The sequence below is a fragment of the Mastacembelus armatus genome, chromosome 12 (genome assembly GCF_900324485.2).
Source record: "Mastacembelus armatus chromosome 12, fMasArm1.2, whole genome shotgun sequence".
NCBI lineage: Eukaryota > Metazoa > Chordata > Actinopteri > Synbranchiformes > Mastacembelidae > Mastacembelus > Mastacembelus armatus.
The window spans coordinates 549,127-570,527 of record NC_046644.1 but is presented as its reverse complement, the minus strand read 5'-3'; the positions used below and the strand labels follow the sequence as shown (position 1 = coordinate 570,527).

General features: G+C 40.5%; 1 protein-coding gene across 7 annotated transcripts; it reads right to left on the bottom strand.

Annotated features, from left to right (window-relative positions):
- Positions 1 to 874: 874 nt before the first annotated feature.
- LOC113124294 (spindlin-Z-like) lies at positions 875 to 16,956 on the bottom strand. 7 transcript variants are annotated; one of them, XR_003295022.2, is made up of 9 exons: positions 16,800 to 16,956; positions 10,388 to 10,485; positions 9,585 to 9,690; positions 8,670 to 8,718; positions 8,342 to 8,477; positions 7,908 to 8,025; positions 6,204 to 6,437; positions 1,023 to 1,290; positions 875 to 957 (listed from the first exon to the last, which is right to left on the bottom strand). XR_003295022.2 is itself a non-coding variant. In XM_026296918.2 (8 exons), exons 3-8 carry the CDS (start codon positions 9,622 to 9,624, stop codon positions 1,091 to 1,093), a joined length of 777 nt encoding a protein of 258 aa, XP_026152703.1. In that variant the 5' UTR covers positions 9,625 to 9,690; positions 10,388 to 10,485; positions 16,800 to 16,956; the 3' UTR covers positions 875 to 1,090. The 7 variants fall into 7 exon arrangements, 6 of the variants coding, with proteins under 6 accessions (XP_026152703.1, XP_026152704.1, XP_026152708.1 ...); XM_026296918.2 differs by having other exon boundaries at positions 875 to 1,290; XM_026296919.2 differs by having other exon boundaries at positions 875 to 1,290; positions 9,585 to 9,667.
- Positions 16,957 to 21,401: the final 4,445 nt, after the last annotated feature.

Below are 21,401 nucleotides of genomic sequence, written 5' to 3'. Positions count from 1 at the left end.
AAGGGGTACCAGTTATTTTTACTGCTTGTTACCGATCTCACTTGCATGGAAACTGACCAGAGATGACAAACAATAGAAATAGAAAAGACATTAGGCTTGGCAAGTCAGATTTATGCAAGAATAAGTCAATATTCTGACTGTTTAAAAAGTAAGTAAAGATTTGGAATTTCTGGGGTCAAATTGTTAGAGTTAATTCAAAATGAGCAACTTAGTGAAAATTTAAATTTAATATTTGGCCTTGATCTCATAATTTTGATATTTCACTGTTTTAACTTGCTATCTTATAATTTTCATTTAGTAACTTTGACTTAATATCTGATCATTTGACTATGACTATTTTTGTAATGTCCAATTTAGCCATCTTTTTTCACTTTTTGTTCAGACATGAACCTGCATATTGTTTGTTTTTCTGATCGAGGACTGTCTTTCTTTCTGAAGACCATTCCACCAATCATCTCCAGACTATCTGTCTGTTTTTCTGTGGCCGGATTTGTTACCTGATGGAGTCAAGAAGCCTCTGAGGACTATGGTCATGTTTCCATGCTGGCAGCAAGTCCAGAAGTTTAATATAACTCCAGTAATCATTCTCATCTTGGTTCCACAGAAGAATGCTACTCCACTTGTACCCAATGCTTCAATGACATGTTCACTCTCAAATCAGCTGAGCTGGTCATCAAGACCAAATTTTATGCTGCCTGTACACTGCATGAACTCAGGCATTGTAAATTAATTTGAATGTTTAGAAATTTTAGGTATAAGGAGGTCCTGGGACTTTGAAAGGACATTAAGGGGTCAATCATTTTTTATTTAGAATGTGAAATTCTAAAATGCCTCCATCTTCAAGTACAGTTTCATCCTTTTTTCCCTAGAATAAAACAGAATTTTCGAAAACCTTTCGTTTTTTCAAAATGTTAAGATCTAGATAAGAGGCTTGAACTTCACCAAGCCTGTTCTCAGTAAGCATGTCGTTTTTCCGTAGTATTTATTTTTGTCTTTGACGGTCGGAGGGACAAGTGCTGGATCAGATCTCTCAGCATGTGCTGCATTTTGTTTCTGTGTAGGCAGAGGGGCTCAGGACAACCACACAGTTTTATGACGTTTTGACCAAATCATAGACATAGATGAGGAAGTCGTCATCGAACTTGATAAAGTAGACAGAGGGTTTGGCCTCCACCTGGTGGATGACCATGCCCGTTCGTTTGCCGCCATCCTCTTTGGCATACTCAACCTGTTTACCCACCAGGCTGTCCACCACCTCACCAGGTTCCCTCTCTGCTGGGACACTGTCGTCTGCAGAGAGATGGTACAACAAAACATATTTAAATCAATTAAACCTGGAAAGTCTAGTCTCCAAAGACCTGAAAAGTGACCTGAAGAGGCAGGAAGACTGAAGTTTTAACTGATACCACAAGAGCTTCTGCAAAGTACTGAATTAAGTGTGTAAATGCTTTTGAAATTTTAGCTTTTGACTTTTAATACATTTGCAAAAAATTCTAAAATCACATTTACAATTACTTATTATGGCTTTTTGAGTGTAGACTGGGCAAAACTTCATATTAAATTAAATTTACACAAGGATGCAAAAACTGAAGGGGTTTGAATACTTTTTGAAGCCTGAACCCCCTCAGCCAGACCTGGTTCAGGATACTGACTACGAAATGGAGCAACCATCAGTCACCTCCTGTACATGGATGACATAAAGCTGTATGTCAGGAGTGAGCGAGACATCAACTCATTGATCCACACCACCAGGATATACAGCAACAACATCGGAATGTCATTTGGACTGGATAAGTGTAGTCGGATGATAAAGAGAGGGAAGGCTGTCAGGACTAAAGGAATTGAACTGCCAGAAGGCAGCATACCAGATGTTGAGGAAAGCTACAAGTACCTTGGAATCCTGCAGGCAAATGGGAACCAAGAAGAAGCCGCAAGGAAAGTCGCCACAGCCAAATACATACAGTGGGTACGGAAAGTATTCAGACCCCTTTAAATTTTTCACTCTTTGTGTCATTGCAGCCATTTGCCAAAATCAAAAAAGTTCATTTTATTTCTCATTAATGTACACTCAGCACCCCATCTTGAAAGAAAAAAACAGAAATGTAGAAATTTTTGCAAATTTATTGAAAAAGAACAACTGAAATATCACATGGTCATAAGTATTCAGACCCTGTGCTCAGTATTGAGTAGAAGCACCCTTTTGAGCTAGTACAGCCATGAGTCTTCTTGGGAATGATGCAACAAGTTTTTCACACCTGGATTTGGGGATCCTCTGTCATTCTTCCTTGCAGATCCTCTCCAGTTCTGTCAGGTTGGATGGTGAACGTTGGTGGACAGCCATTTTCAGGTCTCTCCAGAGATGCTCAGTTGGGTTTAGGTCAGGGCTCTGGCTGGGCCAGTCAAGAACGGTCACAGAGTTGTTCCGAAGCCACTCCTTTGTTATTTTTGCTGTGTGCTTAGGGTCGTTGTCCTGTTGAAAGGTGAACCTTCGGCCCAGTCTGAGGTCCTGAGCACTCTGGAAGAGGTTTTCTTCCAGGATATCTCTGTACTTGGCCGCATTCATCTTTCCTTCAATTGCAACCAGTCGTCCTGTCCCTGCAGCTGAAAAACACCCCCACAACATGATGCTCCCACCACCACGTTTCACTGTAGGGATTGTATTGGGCAGGTGATGAGCAGTGCCTGGTTTTCTCCACACATACCGCTTAGAATTAATGCCAAAAAGTTCAATCTTGGTCTCATCAGACCAGAGAATCTTATTTCTCATAGTCTGGGAGTCCTTCATGTGTTTTTTGGCAAACTCTATGCGGGCTTTCATGTGTCTTGCACTGAGGAGAGGCTTCCGTCGGGCCACTCTGCCATAAAGGGCTGCAGTGATAGTTGACTTTGTGGAACTTTCTCCCATCTCCCTACTGCCTCTCTGGAGCTCAGCCACAGTGATCTTTGGGTTCTTCTTTACCTCTCTCACCAAGGCTCTTCTCCCACGATTGCTCAGTTTGGCTGGACGGCCAGGTCTAGGAAGAGTTCTGGTCATCCCAAACTTTTTCCATTTGAGGATTATGGAGGCCACTGTGCTCTTAGGAACCTTGAGTGCTGCAGAAATTCTTTTGTAACCTTGGCCAGATCTGTGCCTTGCCACAATTCTGTCTCTGAGCTCCTTGGGCAGTTCCTTCGACCTCATGATTCTTATTTGCTCTGGCATGCACTGTGAGCTGTAAGGTCTTATATAGACAGGTGTGTGCCTTTCCTAATCAAGTCCAATCAGTTTAATTAAACACAGCTGGACTCCAATGAAGGAGCAGAACCATCTCAAGGAGGATCAGAAGAAATGGACAGCATGTGAGTGTCACTGCAAAGGGTCTGAATACTTATAACCATGTGATATTTCAGTTTTTCTTTTTTAATAAATTTGCAAAAATTTCTACATTTGTTTTTTTCTGTCAAGATGGGGTGCTGAGTGTACATTAATGAGAAATAAAATGAACTTTTTTGATTTTGGCAAATGGCTGCAATGACACAAAGAGTGAAAAATTTAAAAGGGGTCAAACTTTCCGTACCCACTGTACACAGAGTAAGGCAAGTCCTAAGAAGCCAGCTAAATGGGAACGGTCTACGCCATGAGCCCCTACACCCTACCGGTCATCAGATACCCCCGCTGACATAATGAGCTGGTCAAAAGACGAGACAGAGGCCACCGATGTCACAATGCATGGAGGGTTTCAACCCAAATCCAGTATCCTGAGACTGTACACTAAAAGGAAGGACGGAGGCCGGTGACTGGTGAGCGTCAGAGTATAAGATCATTTACCATTTACCAATTGAGTTACCAAGTGAATATGTCAGGCAACAGAAGCTCGAAGAAGAGACAGAGGAACAAGAACCATTATGGCAGGACAAACCCCTGCACAGCATGTACCACAGCAGTGTTAATTTTGACAGCAGATTTTAATTTAGTTTTAGTCATAGTCTTTTGACTAAAATGCAATTTTAGTTTTAGTCATATTTTAGTCATCTGCTTTGTTTTAGTTTTAGTCTAGTTTTAGTCGACTAAATAGCATAAGATTTTAGTCGACTAAAATCTGTTGGGTTTAATTTAAGTGTAATTTAGTAAAACTATTGTAATATACAAAATATTCTAAATTAAAATTAAATGAAAAACAAGTTTCATTAAATATAGATGGAATATGGCCTTTCCATAAAAGACCAAAAATTAGATATGCATCGTTTATAACTTGCATATGACATTCTTCATTCTTTAAAGCAAAAGTGCAACTCCAAAATATTTAAAAGAAAAACTGTATTATAGCAGTAATGCCATTGCATCAAAGATGAAACTGACCCATATATCTTCTCTTTGTTTTCTCCCAGCTGTTTCCATTTCATTATAGTTTAAGTCAGACAGAAACCCAGTGTAGGCTATGATGATGTCATGTACTCACACATCCCACGTCACTAGGTGAATCAGTTACTTTTTAAATGTGCGTGTGCGTCTAAGAAGATTGATTCTGATTGGATCTTTTCTAAAAACGTCCCTCACTCACATTTTCGTCTCGTTTTTATTAGTCAACAAAAATGTCAGTATATTTTTATTTAGTTTTCGTCGTCATCACTTAATTTTTATTTAGTTAACATCTCATTTTTGTCAGTGAAAACTTGTCGTTGACGAAAATTATAACGAAAATACTTCGTCAACGAAATTAACAATGTACCACAGACAGATAAAAGAAGTGGCTGACATCGCAAAGTCCCACCAGTGGCTGGAAAAGATGGAAAGACAGCACAGAGGCACTAATCATAGCAGCACAAGAACAGGCCCTGAGCACAAGATCAATAGAGGCTGGGGTCTACCACACCAGGCGGGACCCCAGGTGAAGGCTGTGTAAAGATGCCCCTGAGACAATCCAGCACATAACAACAGGTTATAAGATGCCAGCAGGCAGGGCATACATGGAACCAAGTGGCTGGCATAGTGTACAGGAACATCTGTGTCGAGTATGAGCTGGAGGTCCCAAGGTCAAAATGGGATACACCTCCACAAGTGGTGGAGAATGGCTGAGCTAAGATCCTGTGGGACTTCCAGATACAGACGAACTAGTGATGGCTAACCAACCAGACATAGTAGTGGTGGACAAACAGCAGAAGAAAGCCGTAGTGGTAGATGTAGCAATCCCAAATGATAGCAACATCAGAAAGAAGGAACATGAGAAGCTTGAGAAATACCAAGGGCTGAAAGAAGAGCTTAAAAAGATGTGGAAGGTGAAGGCAACAGTGGTCCCCGTGGTAATCGGTACCCTCTGGGCTGTGACACCCAAACTGGGAGAGTGGCTCCAACAGATCCCAGGAACAACATCAGAGCTCTCCATTCAGAAGAGCGCAGTGCTAGGAAAACCCTCAAACTGCCATCTCTCTGGTAGGGGGCCCGAGATTGAGGACACACACGCACCAATCAAGAAAAAGTCTGTTGACCCTTCAGAATTACTTGGTTTTCTGCACTTATTGGTCAAAACATGTGATCTAATCTTCTAAGGTCAGAGACACATTGTACGTATGTAATGTTCATAATACACCAACAGTCCTTTTTGTTTTAATTGAACACAAACATTCACAATACTCATGGAAACAAAATAAATAAATGAGTGAACCTTTAGATTTAATAACTAGTTGAACCATCTTTAGCAGCAACAACCTCAAACAAATTTCTTCCTGTATCTGAACTAAATCAACACAACGTTCAGGAGGAATTCTGGACACGTTCCTTACAGAACTGATTCAGTTCAGACATATTTCTATGACGTGGTGTAAACGGCGCTCTTGAGGTCATTTACTGCATCTAGGTGGATTTCTGTAGTAGATGTTCTTTAGTGTTTAAGTTCATTGTCCTGCTGCATCACCAACCTTCTACAGTTGTTCACATACTTTTTCCAGCCTCCAATGTGAATGTTTGAATGATGTATTCAGTATAAAAAATAAGAATAAAATAAACTATGCATTATTACATAAAATATAGAATTCAAAATTGTAACTTAACTGAAGATTTGACCATAATTTAAGACAGGTTTATACAAAAATGCAGGTCATCCCAAAGGCTTAACTTACATTGTCTTGCCACTGCAAGCACTATCCAGATATAATCTAAATGCTAAATACACATAAAAGGATCAGGTTGGCTCATTTAAGTTCCTCTTTAAAATCACTTCACTCACTGGAATCAGGCATGATCCGAAGGTCTCCCTCTTTATAGTCGTCCAGCAGCTGGTACATATAGAGGACGGGGTCTTTCTCATAGGTGATATAGAACCAAGTGGTCATGATGGGAGCCCGGGCTAGCACCATCCCCCTCCACTCCTCCTTCGGACCCTCCTCTGTCTCAAACATGTGCTCTACTGCTTTACCTATCATGGCATCTGCCAGGCTGACATCTGTCAGACGGGATTTAGCTGCAGGTATGAAAATTCAAAACAGGACAAAAGTCACTTTATGTCATCTTAGCAGCCCTGTGAAGCTGTGATGTCTGTAACACGCAAGAAAAGTAAACTGTCATAACTAGTTGGGCCAAAAATGACAAGTCTACCCTGAAGGTAAAAAAAAAACAGATGAGAAGTCATATTGTCACCTAAATCCCAAGGGTGTCCCCTCTGCCTTTCTGGGCTTTACTGCAGACTTGGCACAAACTTCATTAGTATAAGCTGGACTTTGTTAGCCTATATTTCAGCATGCTAACATATGTGATTAAATGTTATCATGCTGTGCATCCATACATGTAATACATTAGCATGCTAATATACCATCAATTTGTATGCTATCATCATATTTAGCCAACATTGTTATACACTCAACATTAGCTTGTGATTAATGTGCTCTGTTGTCAATTGTTATATGTATACCAATGAAACATATTAGCATGTTACATTGACGTGTGTAAAGGCTGTTTCAAACTGAATTTAAAAGTGTAATTGGAGACTGTTGAGCTGTTTCTCCCTATGTAATAATAATAAGCACAACATGCTGCTACATATTTACCAACATTATTAAGCTAATTTATTAGCATTTAGCACTGGCTTAGCATACTTAGTACAGGTCGACCGATCGATCGGCCGTTTCTGTGCACATTTTAATTAATGACATCGGCCCATTTTAAACCGATTTATAGGCAGGCACAGCTGCGACCAGCTAAGCGTTGTTGTGCGACAAGCAGGTTGTCGTCACCGGTGTTGAGTGAGCTGATGTTCCCGTCTGCTGAAAAGTGTCCAGAAACGATAAGAAAGTACTTATCTTTCCTTTTTAATTTAGCCTTAAGCATTTCATTGGTTAAGTATGAAGCTACTTTTGGAGAACGATGGCGAGTAACTATTTTTGGGTCTGTATTGTTAGCGAACTGTAGTTTAGGCTGTAGGCACGGGTACCAAAACATGCTAACAAGCCCAGCGGCTAAATTGTTATATTAGCATGCGTTGTATGGATAAACTCATGTTGTTCATTCTGTTTCTGTACAGAGCAACACACACACTGTACCCGTGCCCTGTTTACACACGGCTTCAGTCAATGATGGCAGGGAAAAACCATTCGTTTCGAACGTGTAATTACATCGTAGCGTATTAGAATTGATGCTGACCATGCTTATCATGTGTGCAACAAATCTGAAAGTAGAAACGCGTGCAATTCAGACGAATATTCTTGCTTCTTACACGCAGGATAACTTTCCTCAGTAAGTGTGTCTGTGCGTCCGATACGCACAGGAAAGAGATGAAGGGGGAAAATTAAAATCGGCCAAAAGAATCGGCATCATATATAGGCCATCGGCTGCCCTGATTTCTAAATATCGGCATCAGCCAGAGAAAATCCATATCGGTAGACCTCTGATACTTAGTGTTAGCATTTTTAGTTTGTCACTGTCAGTTCAGTCTTACCCAGTCTGTCAGGGAGCACCTCCAGCCCCTGAACCCTCTCGTCTTTATGAAGCTCCAAACCATAAACACAGTCGAAACCATCATACTTGATAAGATAGAGAGATGGGTTCACTGGGACCTGGTTGAAACACATAAAACTGAGAACACTTGTTTTGCTTGTGCCTCTCTCCATACATGCTTCTCTCATTTAATCATTCATTAAATAACAATACACATCTTAGTTTCCTGGAAGAATACACCAGTGTGACAGTGACGATACAGAGGTTAGTGCAAGTGTATGTAGATACTTGTTTGGTATTGATGCCTATACTGTTAGAGGGAAGTTGGACACATATGATTGGAGACAATGTGAAACATGAATATAAAGCAACTTCTGTTTCTGAATCTGTTCTGAATCCCTGATTCACTCAGTAAGAAAGCAATTCTTTGATTACCTGATCGAGCACTGTTCCTTTCCAGACCACATGGCCACCTCCTTCCTTCCAGACATGTTGGATTCTACAGCCAACGATGTTACGTCGCGGCTGTGACAAAACTTTGGTGGCTGGACTCAGATTGCTCTTATGTTTCCTTAATAGTGACATGAAATGACAGTAATAATTATCCTTTTTGAGATCTCGTTTGTTGTTTGTACTTTCAGATGCATCTGTGAGATGCCCAAATATAGGAACAGAAACATACATGTTCCCTGCTACAGGACATCTGAATGCAGTAATTTTGACTAAAACTAAAATAAATGAGTAGAAAAACATCTTAACTCACTTATGGGGATTCTTTTTCTTCATCATATTTGCAGAAACACCTGCATGCCCTGAGGAGAAAACACAGCACGTTTGGCAAACACAAAAGCAAAATGATGTGACAGTCTGCCCAGTAAATCCCACATGGTTTCAACTTCATTGGTCTGTAACTTTAAATGCTTTTTCAACCTTCCAAGGCCCCAGCTAATTTTAGTACTATATCAAAAATTAACCTAGACACATTTGGACTTTTTTGTTGGTTAACATTTCTTCATTTTAGATAATACTAATGTTAAAATAAAAGTGACAGAGTTCATCATTCAGCTGATATGGCACACATTTTGGCGCACATTTATAAGCTACGATCTCGTGACTCAATAGGGAATATAAATTATTCTCAGGCTTTTGAATGTTTAACTGAATAAAGCGGCTGCTGTAGCATATGAGTTTCAGAGTATACTATGGAGGGAATGCTGTTCAGGCAAACAGAGCAACAGACAGAAAATACAAGACGAAATGCTGCTGCAACATCATCAGATCAACCAGAGCACCAGCTTCTGAAGGCCACAAGCACCAGCTCCTGGCAGAGTTATATCACATGGCCAATCCACACCACAGTGTTTCAGTCGCTATGAACGGAACGATTTGGAAATGCTGTTGTAGTCTGAACCGCACAGAAAGGAAAAGGATGAACCTACACGTGTGACAAGTCAAACTGATTTCAGCATGCAAACAGTAAAGTTGATGAAGTTGTTTATTCTTTATAGTTACCATGATTTCAATAAGAACTGTACATAGGGGGGGCATATATACAGATAACCAATATATAACAAAACTGTATATCTATATATGTATATCTGCAAGTTGTCAGACATAGAAACAGACAAACAAAGCTACCACCAGGGAGTGGTTGCACAACATTTAAATGACCTCTGACCTGTATCAGCTGTGTCTCTGTGTCCCGGAGTGCTCTTCATTCATCTGGAGGCAGGGAGGCAGCCAGGCTGCCCAGCCACACAGCTACAACACAAACCAGTCCAGTTCTACAACAATGGAAAGTGACAGGCAGACAGAAATCTGAAAGTCTCTTCAGAGACTCATACACTGTCCTGTTGAGCTGCTGATCTGATCCTTTAAAACATTTGCTGACATCTATGTGTGACAAGAGGGAATTACAACAACAGAAATCACCTAGGGTCAACCCACCAGGGGTGACATAGATCATCCTTTTAATTTCAAGAAGACTGTTTTGCCCTGATCATAACTAATTAAGTCACAAACACTCAGGTTGATATTAAATATCTAGTCATCATGAAAGCACTGATCTATCTAAAAATGGGTTAAACTGCATGGCTATTTTCTCATCTTATTGTCCAGGAGCCTGCAACATGAAGGAGGATTAGTGGGTTATCCAGCTTATAAGAAACAGAGAATATAACTGTGCAAATTTTAGACTGTTTTATCTAATTAATGTTCTGACTGCCTGTGTTTAGGTAGCTCATTGTTTTGAATTGTGTGGTAATCCACTATTATTAACCTAATGTGCCAATAGTAACCATGTCAACATGTTGAATAAAACTAAGGAGATACTTCAGAGAGCTGCACTGTAGATCCCTCTAAAAATACAAAGTTAAAATTAATTACTTAATGATTTACTTGCATAAACATGTAAAGCACTAAGCTAAGAAGTTGCTGATAAGTTAGTTTCCCCTGCTGGTGAACATAACAAGTTACACTCACAGGTTTTATCCAGTCTCCAGTATTCAGGAATGGTGACGAGAGGTTGAGCACTCCAAGGAGTTGGGCTTCACGGTTAGAGGGAAGAACCAGAATTCATCCTGTGACAATAAAACACAGTTCAACAAAACTGTAAGATAAATAATGTCTAAACAAATGTAGCCATGCCAGTTATGTTTTATTTTAGTGTGACTTTTCATGAAAACATATAAGTTAGAAATTTTAGATTTATGTTGATTTAAGTTTCATAGTTTAGTCCTATGATGGCAAATAAGCTGCCATGATACATAAGCCATGGGAGACTATAAGATGCGGATAAAGGCTCTGTAAAAGCTAGGCCCTAGGTCTTTGGTTAATTTTTCTGGTTATGAACAGCAGGTGGTAAAATGAATCAGAATCACAGGAAATTGTTATGTTACAGAGCTCTATTCAGCAAAATGTAAATAATGAAAATAAACACTACCATCTTCACAAAAAGCCGACTGTATCTGCTGCAGACAACTTGTCTGTTCTAACAGTGAAGGTGTCTAATGATTTACATTCTGCACCTTTTCCATGGGGCATATTTGTATTCTGTCCTGAACTCTTAACTGCAGGAATCAAGCTGTCCATGTTTTATTTATCAAAACAGCATCTTGATTATGGACACTTCAGATATACTGCCTGACTGCATATGAAGCTTGAAAATAATCAAAATGAACAGATTTCATGAATAAGCTGCAAACAATGCAGAAGATAAATAAAATGTCTACATCTTACCCTGAATTTGTTAAACCTTCGGTTGTTACTAACTAGTTAGGGACCAATTGAATTGAACCTTGCATCTTATTGTGGAAAAATTGTTATTATTGTGGAATTAAACAAAATGCAGATTGGTGTAAGTATGACAGAACAGCTTCAGTTCAGCCCACAATAGATCAGCATTCAAAAGGTTTCATGTTCTGTACATGAGATTTCAATTACTGATAGTGGGGCCTGTGATGGAGTGTATCATTTATCCGCAGGCAAAATGTTATGTAACACATCTCTACTGTCCCCTTCTGTTCCCCTGTCTGCTCAAAACCTTGTTATAAAAAAAAAAACCTCTCCCACTGATTAGTAATTTAAATTCACAGATGTAAACAACTGTGAAAACAAGTTTGTGGCAAAAACTATGTATGATCCAAACCTTTTTCTTCTTCTTTTCCTTTCGGTGGCTCCCTTCATGGGTCGCCACAGCGAATCATCTGCCTCCATTTAACCCTATCTGTCTGTATCCTCCACACCCACACCAACTACCCTATCATGTCCTCCTTCATTACATCCAAGAACCTCATCTTTGGTCTTCCTCTAGGCCTCCTTCCTGGCAGCTCTAACCTCAGCATCCTTTTACCAATGTACTGTCACTGTCCCTCCTCTGAACATGTCCAAACCATCTCAATCTGGCTTCCCTGGTTTTTTCTCCAAAACATCTAACATGAGCTGTCCCTCTGATGTACTCATTCCTGATCCTATCCATCCTCATCACTCACAGAGAGAACCTCAACATCTTCAGCTCTGCTACCTCCAGCTCCTGTCTTTTTCTCAGTGCCACTCTCTCTAAACCATACAACACTGCTGGTCTCACCACTGTCTTGTACACCTTTCTTTCATTCTTGCTGAATATTTGCAATTCACATGTTTGATATGGCTTAAATTTCACATCGGATGCCCTTCCTGACACAACCCTCTGCATTTACCCGGACTTGGGACCGGCACATGAAGACACTGGAGTGTGCCCCTCTGTGGTTGCATTCCTTATTACCCACATGTAGAGTTTCTTTATTTCATTCAATACAGAAGCATTCTGCAGTTCATGGAAACAGATGGCACTATACAAAAACAGAAACATTTCTCAATTATATTTGAAGCAAAATATGAACCTAATGTGAGACAAATTTTTTACGATAGTATTGAATTTTAGTCTGCTGGTTGAGAAAGTGGACAATATGTAAAGGAAGAAGGGAAATAAATCAGTAAATAGATAACCAGTAAGACTTCACAGAACAATGGTTTGTGTTGAAAGTACAAAATGAAACTTTCCTCCATTGTATATGTGAATGCACATTAGTGAGACATTTGGAGTTAAGGAAGTCCTGAGTCACTGGCTTAGCTCAACAATCCCTCTGACTCCCGTTTCATGTTTACTATGGACAAATCTCAAATACTAAATATAGCAAAATGAAGATTTACAATGACTATGGTGGGGATGATTAGTGTCTAGAAGTATTTTGAAACTTTGGAAAACAGCTAAAGCTCCAGATTTGAAAGACATGCATGAAATGCAGTATATCAATGCATAATGTAAAATGAAAAGGTAGTTTGGAAGATGGAACCGTCCCTGAAATTGTTTTTGAAATAACGAAGAGTGACATGGAGCCTGCTAAGATTTCAGCCAAATCTTCTTTGAAAGTCATGTCTGGTAGTGATATTCCCATTGAACATTTAATGTTCAATGTTTGACAGACTAATTGATACTAAAAATAACTGTCATTTATAGCAACTGTGTTAGTACATTTTCAATATGTGCTTAAACAAATGACAATTTCAACCTATAATTTCAAGTGCTGTTAACAAATAAATGCTTGGTGCAGGGTATCCAACTAACGGCTGGTTACCTGCAGAAGAAACTAAACCAAAACCATAAGAGACATTTTACAGCATTTGGCTGCAGCTGGTGGTGATTTCCTTCCCATCACCCCGAGCAACACGATTAGTCATCTGCTGTCCTGAGGGGCTGGCCAGTGCTGGACATGAATGACTTTCTGTCCAGCACAAAACATCAAGTTTGTCAAATGTGACAGGTGGCGTTCAGTCCCAAAGACAGAGCTAAACTAGATTTTTACAAAACTTTGCATATACAAACACCCACTGTAACTGTACTGTAAGGAACTCTAGATTGAAGGCTCAATCAAACACTGAACGTTTCACTTTGTCTCGACAAAACCTCTGGATTAGATCAAGCCCCAGCAATGCCCTGACTCCATGGACCAGTACAATAAATCCAACATGTTTTTAATTTAACATCAAATCTGCTAAGTACACATTTTTTCGGTATGTCTATTTAAAAAAGAAAAAATTTAAGTATTCAGTGTTTACACCCTAGTTGGTTTTCTCCGGTTTAAGGTTGACTGTTTGTAGAATGAAGAATGTTTTGAATGTTGAAAAAAATGCCACATTTGAGTCTAAACCTCAATGGTCAATGGGTCAGTGTCTCAGTGAGTATTGTGAAGTGGAAATACAACCATCTGAACTGACTCGCATTTATAGTGATGACAAAGCCAAACTGTACTTTTGCAAACTTTTTTTTCCCCAATTCAAGACCGTAGACACAATATTTTGGAACGGCTGGGAAATTTATAACTAGCATCCATGCTAAAGCAGCAAACTAACAGAAAAATCTTTAACTAGTACTAATGCCACACTGCCACGCTTAAAGAGCTATAACGACAGAAATGTTTGAGGCACAACACAGTTGACATTACTATGAAAATGACTGACATTAGCATTTAGCAATTACTAACAAGTAGCATAGCAGTTAAAGTGTCTATGTATGTCTGTAGCTTCCATATATACTGCAGCAGAGCTGTAGCAGAAATTGTTTAGGTATAGCATCCACACTACACTACCACCCCCAGTTCACATCTGGAGAGCCAGAGAAGCAACAGACTGCTAGTCACTGCAAAATGAACATTGACAAATCAAGAACTTTTTAGATGTGGGAAATGGTTAATTTTTTTGAAAATACCTTTTGATGTGTAGTAATAACTTGTGGTTAGAACTCTGACAAGATATGGAACCAGAATTTGAAACAACATGCTTAAAATATAAAGACTATAGAAAACTGCCCAATCAAAATTGTGTCACACATTGTTTTTGCCATTTTAACAAGCATTTTTACATTGTCTGCCATGTATAAACAGAAAAACTGTTGACACTATAGGATAACCATTCTTAAGCAGCATCCATGCTTCTCTTCTTACAGTATATAACTAAGGAGAAGTGCTACAACAGCATAGTGAAAGCCTCATGACAGATGAAGGCACCTGATGGTGTTTATTGATTACAGTCTGTTAGACTTGATTGTTGTAGGTTTGATTCCAAAAAAATGGAGTCCCTATTTCAGCTCTTTCCATAGATGTTCAATAGCATTTAGATCAGGGCTCATAGAAGGCCACTTCAGAATAGTCCACTGGTTTGTTTTTAGCCATTCTTGGGTGTTTTTAGTTGTGTGCTTTGGGTCATTATCCTGTTGGAGGACCCATGACCTGTGACCAAGCTTTTCAACACTGGGCAGCACATTTCACTCCAGAATACTTTGATAGTCTTGAGATTTCATTGTACCCTGCACAGATTCAAGACACCCTGTGCCAGATGCAGCAAAGCAGCCCCAGAACATAACCAAGCCTCCTCCAGGTTTCACAGTAGGTAGTGTTCGTTTCTTTGCATGCTTAATTTTTGCGTCTGTGAACATAGAGCTGATGTGACTGGCAAAAAGCTCCAGTTTTGTCTCATCTGTCCAAAGGACATTCTCCCAGAAGCTTTGTGGCTTGTCAATATGCATTTTGGCAAATTCTAGTCTCGCTTTTTTATGATGTGCTTTGAACAGTGGAGTCCTCCTCGGTCGTCTTCCATTAAGTCCACTGTGGCTCAAACAGGGACAGATGGTGCAGTCTGACACTGAGTTCACCCTTGGAAGTTGTTCTGGGCTCTTTGGTTATCCTTCTTTTTATCCGTCTCTTCAATTTGTTTTTCTCTTGCGGACACATCCAGGAAGGTTGGCTACAGTCCTGCGGACCTTAAACTTCTGAATAATATGCACAGGTGTAGTCACAGGAACATCAAGCTGCTTGGAGATGGACTTATAGCCTTTACCTTTAACATGCTTGTCTATAATTGTCTTTCTAATCTCCTGAGACAACTCTCTCCTTAGCTTTCTGTGGTCCATGTTCAGTGTGGTACACACCATGATACCAAACAGTACAGTGACTACTTTTTAGCCTTTAAATAGGTAGACTGACTGATGACAAGTTTGAAGACACCCGTGATGCTAATTACAGGACATGCTTTAGTTTAAAATGTCCCTATGGTCAAATTCTTTTCAAACTTTTCTAGGGGTACCATCATTTTTGTCCAGGACAGTTTCATTAATTCTTCTGTTGAACCACAATTCAAAAGCAATGTCTGATTTTCATTAGTTAATTTTCAGTAATTTTTTTATTTACTGTTACTTCTGTCAGTTTGAAATTATTTCAGTGAGCATTGTGGGTTTTATCTTTAGGCAAAAGGCAGGGGTATACCATGGACAGGTCGTCAGTCACAGGCATAGCTGCTGATTTTTAAAAAAGTGTTGAATTTATGTTGTGTTCCAAATATTTCTTCCCCAGTGTTATGCTTACCAAAACTTTATAAATGAAAACCCAACCTATCTGCATGTTTTGGGCGAAGTGGACTTTTAAAAATTGGAGCCTTCACAATGTTGGAAGACAGATGTACAGTAGATGTTTTGAAAGAAAGACTTTTTGAGAGACTGGAAGGAGACAGAAATGACAAAATGCATGTATGCAATGTAATTTCTGTGAGATGAGCATCATTAAGTCGGCAGCAGGGATATAGCTTCACCTGCAGCCTCAGATTCCCGTTCTAGCTTCACCTGCAGAATCAGACTCCAGTTGACCTTTGTTTTGGTTATGAACTGAAAAAGGGACGTAGCTATAAGAAGACTCGAACATTCAAATTAGCTGTCACTAAGTTTAGCCATATAAATATATAACTATAGTTGTCTCTCTCCTCTCTGCATTGCTGACTGTATGGTAATGAAAACATGCACCAAAGGCATTTGTGAAAGGCTGCATAAAAAGGTATTTAGTGCTGGCATTCTGCGCTTTGACAGCTGTTACTCACGTTTGCTTTGTTGTTTTTCATTTTACTCGTGTCAGCAAACAAGCTTGCTAGGTTAAGCGTCAGTCAGCTAGCTGGAGAGGTTAAAACATTAATAAATATAACGTTACAGTTATTATCTGCAGTTATTATCTGCACTGGCCAACAGCAGGTTCTGCAGGGCCAGCGTCAGCCATGTTGCTCGCTCTTTTTACTCACTGGTATTTACAGCTTCACCTCAGGTGAGACGGGGCGGAGAGGGGCCTCAGACAAGCGCACAATGTCTGTCCGGCAGCGTTTCTGCACAAAAGGCAGAAATCTCCCAGACAGAAAGACAGCAACATACTGGGTTAGGTCTGTGTGTCTGCTGCTGCTTCCCCCGCCCCTCCCCCGCCACACCAACCGTCGGCGGGAGAACGCCACCGACAAAACGAGCGCTCAGCCTGTTGTTTTCGGGCCGTTTAGTTGCGGGCGGACAAGCCGCCTGACACACGGTAAGCATCGAATTGGGCCTTACCGTCAGTACTTTTTAGAAACGGAGCTCGGAGAGGATTGTAACGGGTTTTCTCGCCTCCTGCTGTCTGTCCACAGAGCTCTTTTCGACTTCACAGGAACCAGCAAAGAGTCCTCGGCCATCTCCCCGCGGAAAGCTAGGACATGGCCAGTCGCAAGACATCCGGTCAAACTTTCCACAATAAAAGCGCCAATGCGCGATACCAGACCAGAAGAGTACACGTAGTAATTGGGTTAGACTTTTGCGTTTAATGTTGAGGTTGATTAAAAGGAACATTTGAAAATAGCAGTGTTTGTTAAAATTATACCAGAAGAGAAAATCCATTTTATTTCATTATTTCCAGTGCATAGGTCCAAGATGTGTTTGGCCTACCTTAGTACAAAGAGAGGAAGCTTAGCTACATTTAAAGGAGATAATACTCCTGCCAAATGTTGTATCCTGCAGCTGTAGAAATATTAACATAAATAGGATATTGTTCAGCAACTACCAAACTCTACTGTCAACAAAATCATATGTATGTTACACAGACTGGTAACAAGATATCACCTAATAAGACGGGTTAGGGTTGACCTAACGTCAAACCAAAGACCCTATATAATAGCCTTTTAATTTTATTATTTATATAAACTTTTATTTTACTTTTTCGCCTCACTTCCGGTGGTATTGTTGTCAGTCTGACTATTTGATTTCCCTCCCGCCCCTGTCCCTCTTTGCCAAATAGTGCAACCGAGAGGTACTGCAAGAACAGAGATTGGCGCATTACGCTGTTTCTCCCTGCTTAATAGTGATCCGAACTGCTGTTGAATGCGACAGCAGAGGAGACAGACAGATAGACAGACAGACAAACATAGAAGGACAATCAGTTAGATAATCACTAATAAAATGAGTTATGATGAATCAATTTCATTAAAGCAACATTTATTCATCTGTCAGTTACTGTCTTTATATTATGTTGCTCAAACTAACACCACACAGTCTGACTGTGTTTCTGCTAAAACTGTCATGTAAGTGACTGTGTTTTTATTTGCCTGTAAAGCCAGAAAATGACAAGTCATCTTCTGGGAAATTGGACATGTATAGCTAGTTGTGCACTGCTAAAGTATGAAACTGAGAAATGCAGGTTTCTGCATGGTTACATGGGAGGAACCAGTTGTGGAAACAACTAGCTTTCATAGTGGTGGTGAGAGTAAGAGCAGCATCCATGTTGGGTGGTATAAGCACATTCATGAAAGAAAAGATTTAAGATTTTTTTATTATTATGGAGACCATATTTCAAAATTATGAGATTTCATAGTTGACTTGCCATTTCAATCAGTAACAGGTGCTTTGAGCCATGTCATTCCAGCTCTTACCATACAGTGCTGGTGTATTCTAGTGTTTATTTTAGATACTCTCAAAAAACTGAAGAGAAATTCTGATAAATAAAATTCTATGGTAATAAAATAAATACATTTAAAATAAAAGTTTTAAATTAAATAAATAAACTGTAAATGAAATTTAAATAAAGTGCAAATTAAATATTGCCTTATAACCTGCTGATGAATTTGACAATTTAGCAGTCTTAATTTTTGCATGGCAGAACTAGAAGTTACTCTCTAAATCTGTGACAAATGAACAATAACAGTCACAACAATGACTCTGTCATTTTTTTAACATGCTGCAACTCCCAATTTATGTTCGCCTCTTAATGAGACACTTGGGCCTGCCTCTCAGACATGATCAGATCCAGTCTGGGTGGAATGGGGGAAAGGCTCACTCTCAGGGTAGCCTCCAGTGATGCTCTGAGTCTGTTGCGAGCTTTGGTCTTAGTTGTGGCCACAATGGAGAACCCTGATTCAAACAGGTATGTAGTCGTGAATGAGAGAAGGAGTTTCACAGCCCTCAGTGCAAGACGTGGGTACTCCTTTGAGACAACAATCCAGGAGCCTAGGTCCAGTTTTCCCCACTGCCCCTTTAAAGTGCTGTCAGTGGAAACTTCCAGAAGCTGTGATTCCAGATGTGAGGGCAAAGCAATATCATTTTCAGTGGGATCGACTGAAAATGGGTGCACAACCCACATGTGTCCCTCTCTGGGATCCTCAGGAAAGTATTCATTAAATTTCTCTGCCAGTTGTGAGAGGTGCTGACAGACTGAATGACTGATCTTCACCTGAGGGGAGTTTTCCAAAATGCCAGACAAAAGTGGAAACGTCCATTCTCTCTTCCTGGGCCCTCTTAGTCCACAAAGCAAGTTCCCTCTTGAAAGCTTGAACTTTGTCTGCAACAAAAAATATGTTGCTATTTCTCCCTTGAAGTGAGATGTTCAGTTGGTTCAGCAGAGAAAAAATGTCACAGAGATAGGCAAGTTTAGCTGTGAACTTGGTGTTGGTATAGTAATGTGCAAGAGGAGATTTTCTCTCAGTGAGAAAAGAGAAAAAGCTCATTCCTCAGCTCAAACAATCGCTTGAGGTCAAGTCCTCTTGAGAGCCATCTCACCTCACTGTGATAGATAGAGCAGCTGGAAGTGATCTGCTTCCATGCCCTCACAAAGTTTAGCAAAACATCTGGAGTTCACAGCATTATTTTTATGAAGTTGATGGTTTTCACACTTACATCCATCACCTCGTGGAACTCTGGTGACATTTTTTTTGCTGCAAGGCTTTCATGGTGGAGAAAACATTGGGTCCATTTAGCTTCTGGTGCACGATCGAGTATCTGCCTGATACTATGATAGAGATACTCTAAAGTTTAGAGGTTCACAATAAAGTTCATAATAAATTCACAATTCATAATAAAGTTTCACCCTCAGGTGAAGATCAGTCATTCAGTCTGTCAGCACCTCTCACAACTGGCAGAGAAATTTAATGAATACTTTCCTGAGGATCCCAGAGAGGGACGCGTGTGGGTTGTGCACCTCTCACAACTGGCAGAGAAATTTAATGAATACTTTCCTGAGGATCCCAGAGAGGGACACATGTGGGTTGTGCACCCATTTTCAGTCGATCCCACTGAAAATGATATTGCTTTGCCCACTGCCGTCCTCATTTGTGCTTCTGCCAAGTAAGTAGATGTCCTCCAAAGGATTTAATAGGGGGGACAAAAAGAACAGACAGTCTAATCAAAACAATAAGAATGATGAAATAATCTATTTACATACTGTATGGGGCCACAGAGTGTATGGGATTATTCCATTGAATTTCAAACAGTTGCTACTGTCGGAGGATCCTGAAGAGCCCATGCAGCATTGGACACACGGAGAGCGACGACGGCGGAAACGGCAGGGCCGCTGCCCCCACTGTGACACTTCGGGTTCACAGCTAGCCTCCTGCCCAGACCAACCAAGAGAATCGGCTCATCAATGAACCTGGTGGGGGATGAACCAGGTTTTCTCTACCCACCACGCTGGTCCTCAACCACGAGACCAGTCCTCTCTCAACCCTCGTTGACTCAGGGGCCGACGGTAACTTTTTAGACGCGGAACTGGCTCAGCACCTCCAAATTCAGCTTTGCCCATTAGCCCAATCTATCCGTGCGGATACGCTGGACAGGCGCCTCTTAGCCAGTGTTACCCACACGTCTGAGCTGCTTACTTTCCTCTTCTCCGGTAACCACAGGTTGGAGATTAGCCTCAAAATGATCTTGTCTCCCCAGACAGCGCTTGTGTTAGGCTATCCCTGGCTCTGCCAGTTGGTGATGTGTCGTTCATGTACGATTCGTTCATTTTGAACAAATCTTTCCCATGACTCAAGAACATGAAGTCCTCTCGGGCAGTGATTCGTTCATTTTGTGTTGACCGTGCATCACATGAGATCAGTAAACAGAAAAGATTAGTTCACCTTTCGAGTCCTCGGGTTTGAGTCATTAGTCTAAGCCTATGGGGCTGTTACGTGATGCGCGAACGACTCGAACCAAAGGCGCAAGAGATATATCAGTCTGCTGTTGGGCAGACAGAAGACGGCACGGGATAGCTTAGTTTCGGATGTCACGTGAGAAAGGAACGAATTGACCCAAAGAAATCTGGAGGTGAGGCGATGAAGTAACAGACTCCAGAGCCTCAAGACGCAGGTAGGCTATTACTTATAATATGACCTTGGTGGCATTACAGTTCTTTCTTATTCGAAACGTGATCAATATGTGTGTAAGTATGTGTTGGGGAATTAACATGTAACATTTTAATTACATTCTGCTGAAGTGAACGAAATGAGTCGAAAAGATTTGTTTATTTTGCTGACCGAGATTCAAAGAACCGAATCAGTCAAATGATCCGAACTAACCATCACTACTGCCAGCATAAACCCCACATTGATTGGGTTCAAGGTAAGATTGTGCGCTGGAGTTGCCATTGCCTTTCATACTGTCTCCGCTCCGCCCATTATCTCTCGGCTGTGTAGCCTGTCGCGCCATGAGAGAAAGGCAATAGAAAAACACATAAGGGAGTCCCTAGTATCAGGCATTATCTACCCTCCCTCCTCTCCCGCCGGGGCCGGTTTCTTTTTCGTGGCAAAGAAAGACAAGACGTTGCGCCTATATAACATGCTTATAGCTTGTTAGATCACGGTCCTGTGGTCCTGTTCATTTAAGTAACTACATGTTGTTTATGATATGAAAAAAAACATGACATGAACC

Coding starts and splice junctions, on each gene's coding strand:
- LOC113124294 (XM_026296918.2), bottom strand. CDS start 9,624: ATGAAGAGCACTCCGGGACACAGAGACACAGCTGATACAG. Junction 8,719..9,584: donor CAGAGACACAGCTGATACAG/GTCAGAGGTCAT, acceptor TTTTCTCCTCAG/GGCATGCAGGTGTTTCTGCA. Junction 8,478..8,669: donor AAGAAAAAGAATCCCCATAA/GTGAGTTAAGAT, acceptor GTCACTATTAAG/GAAACATAAGAGCAATCTGA.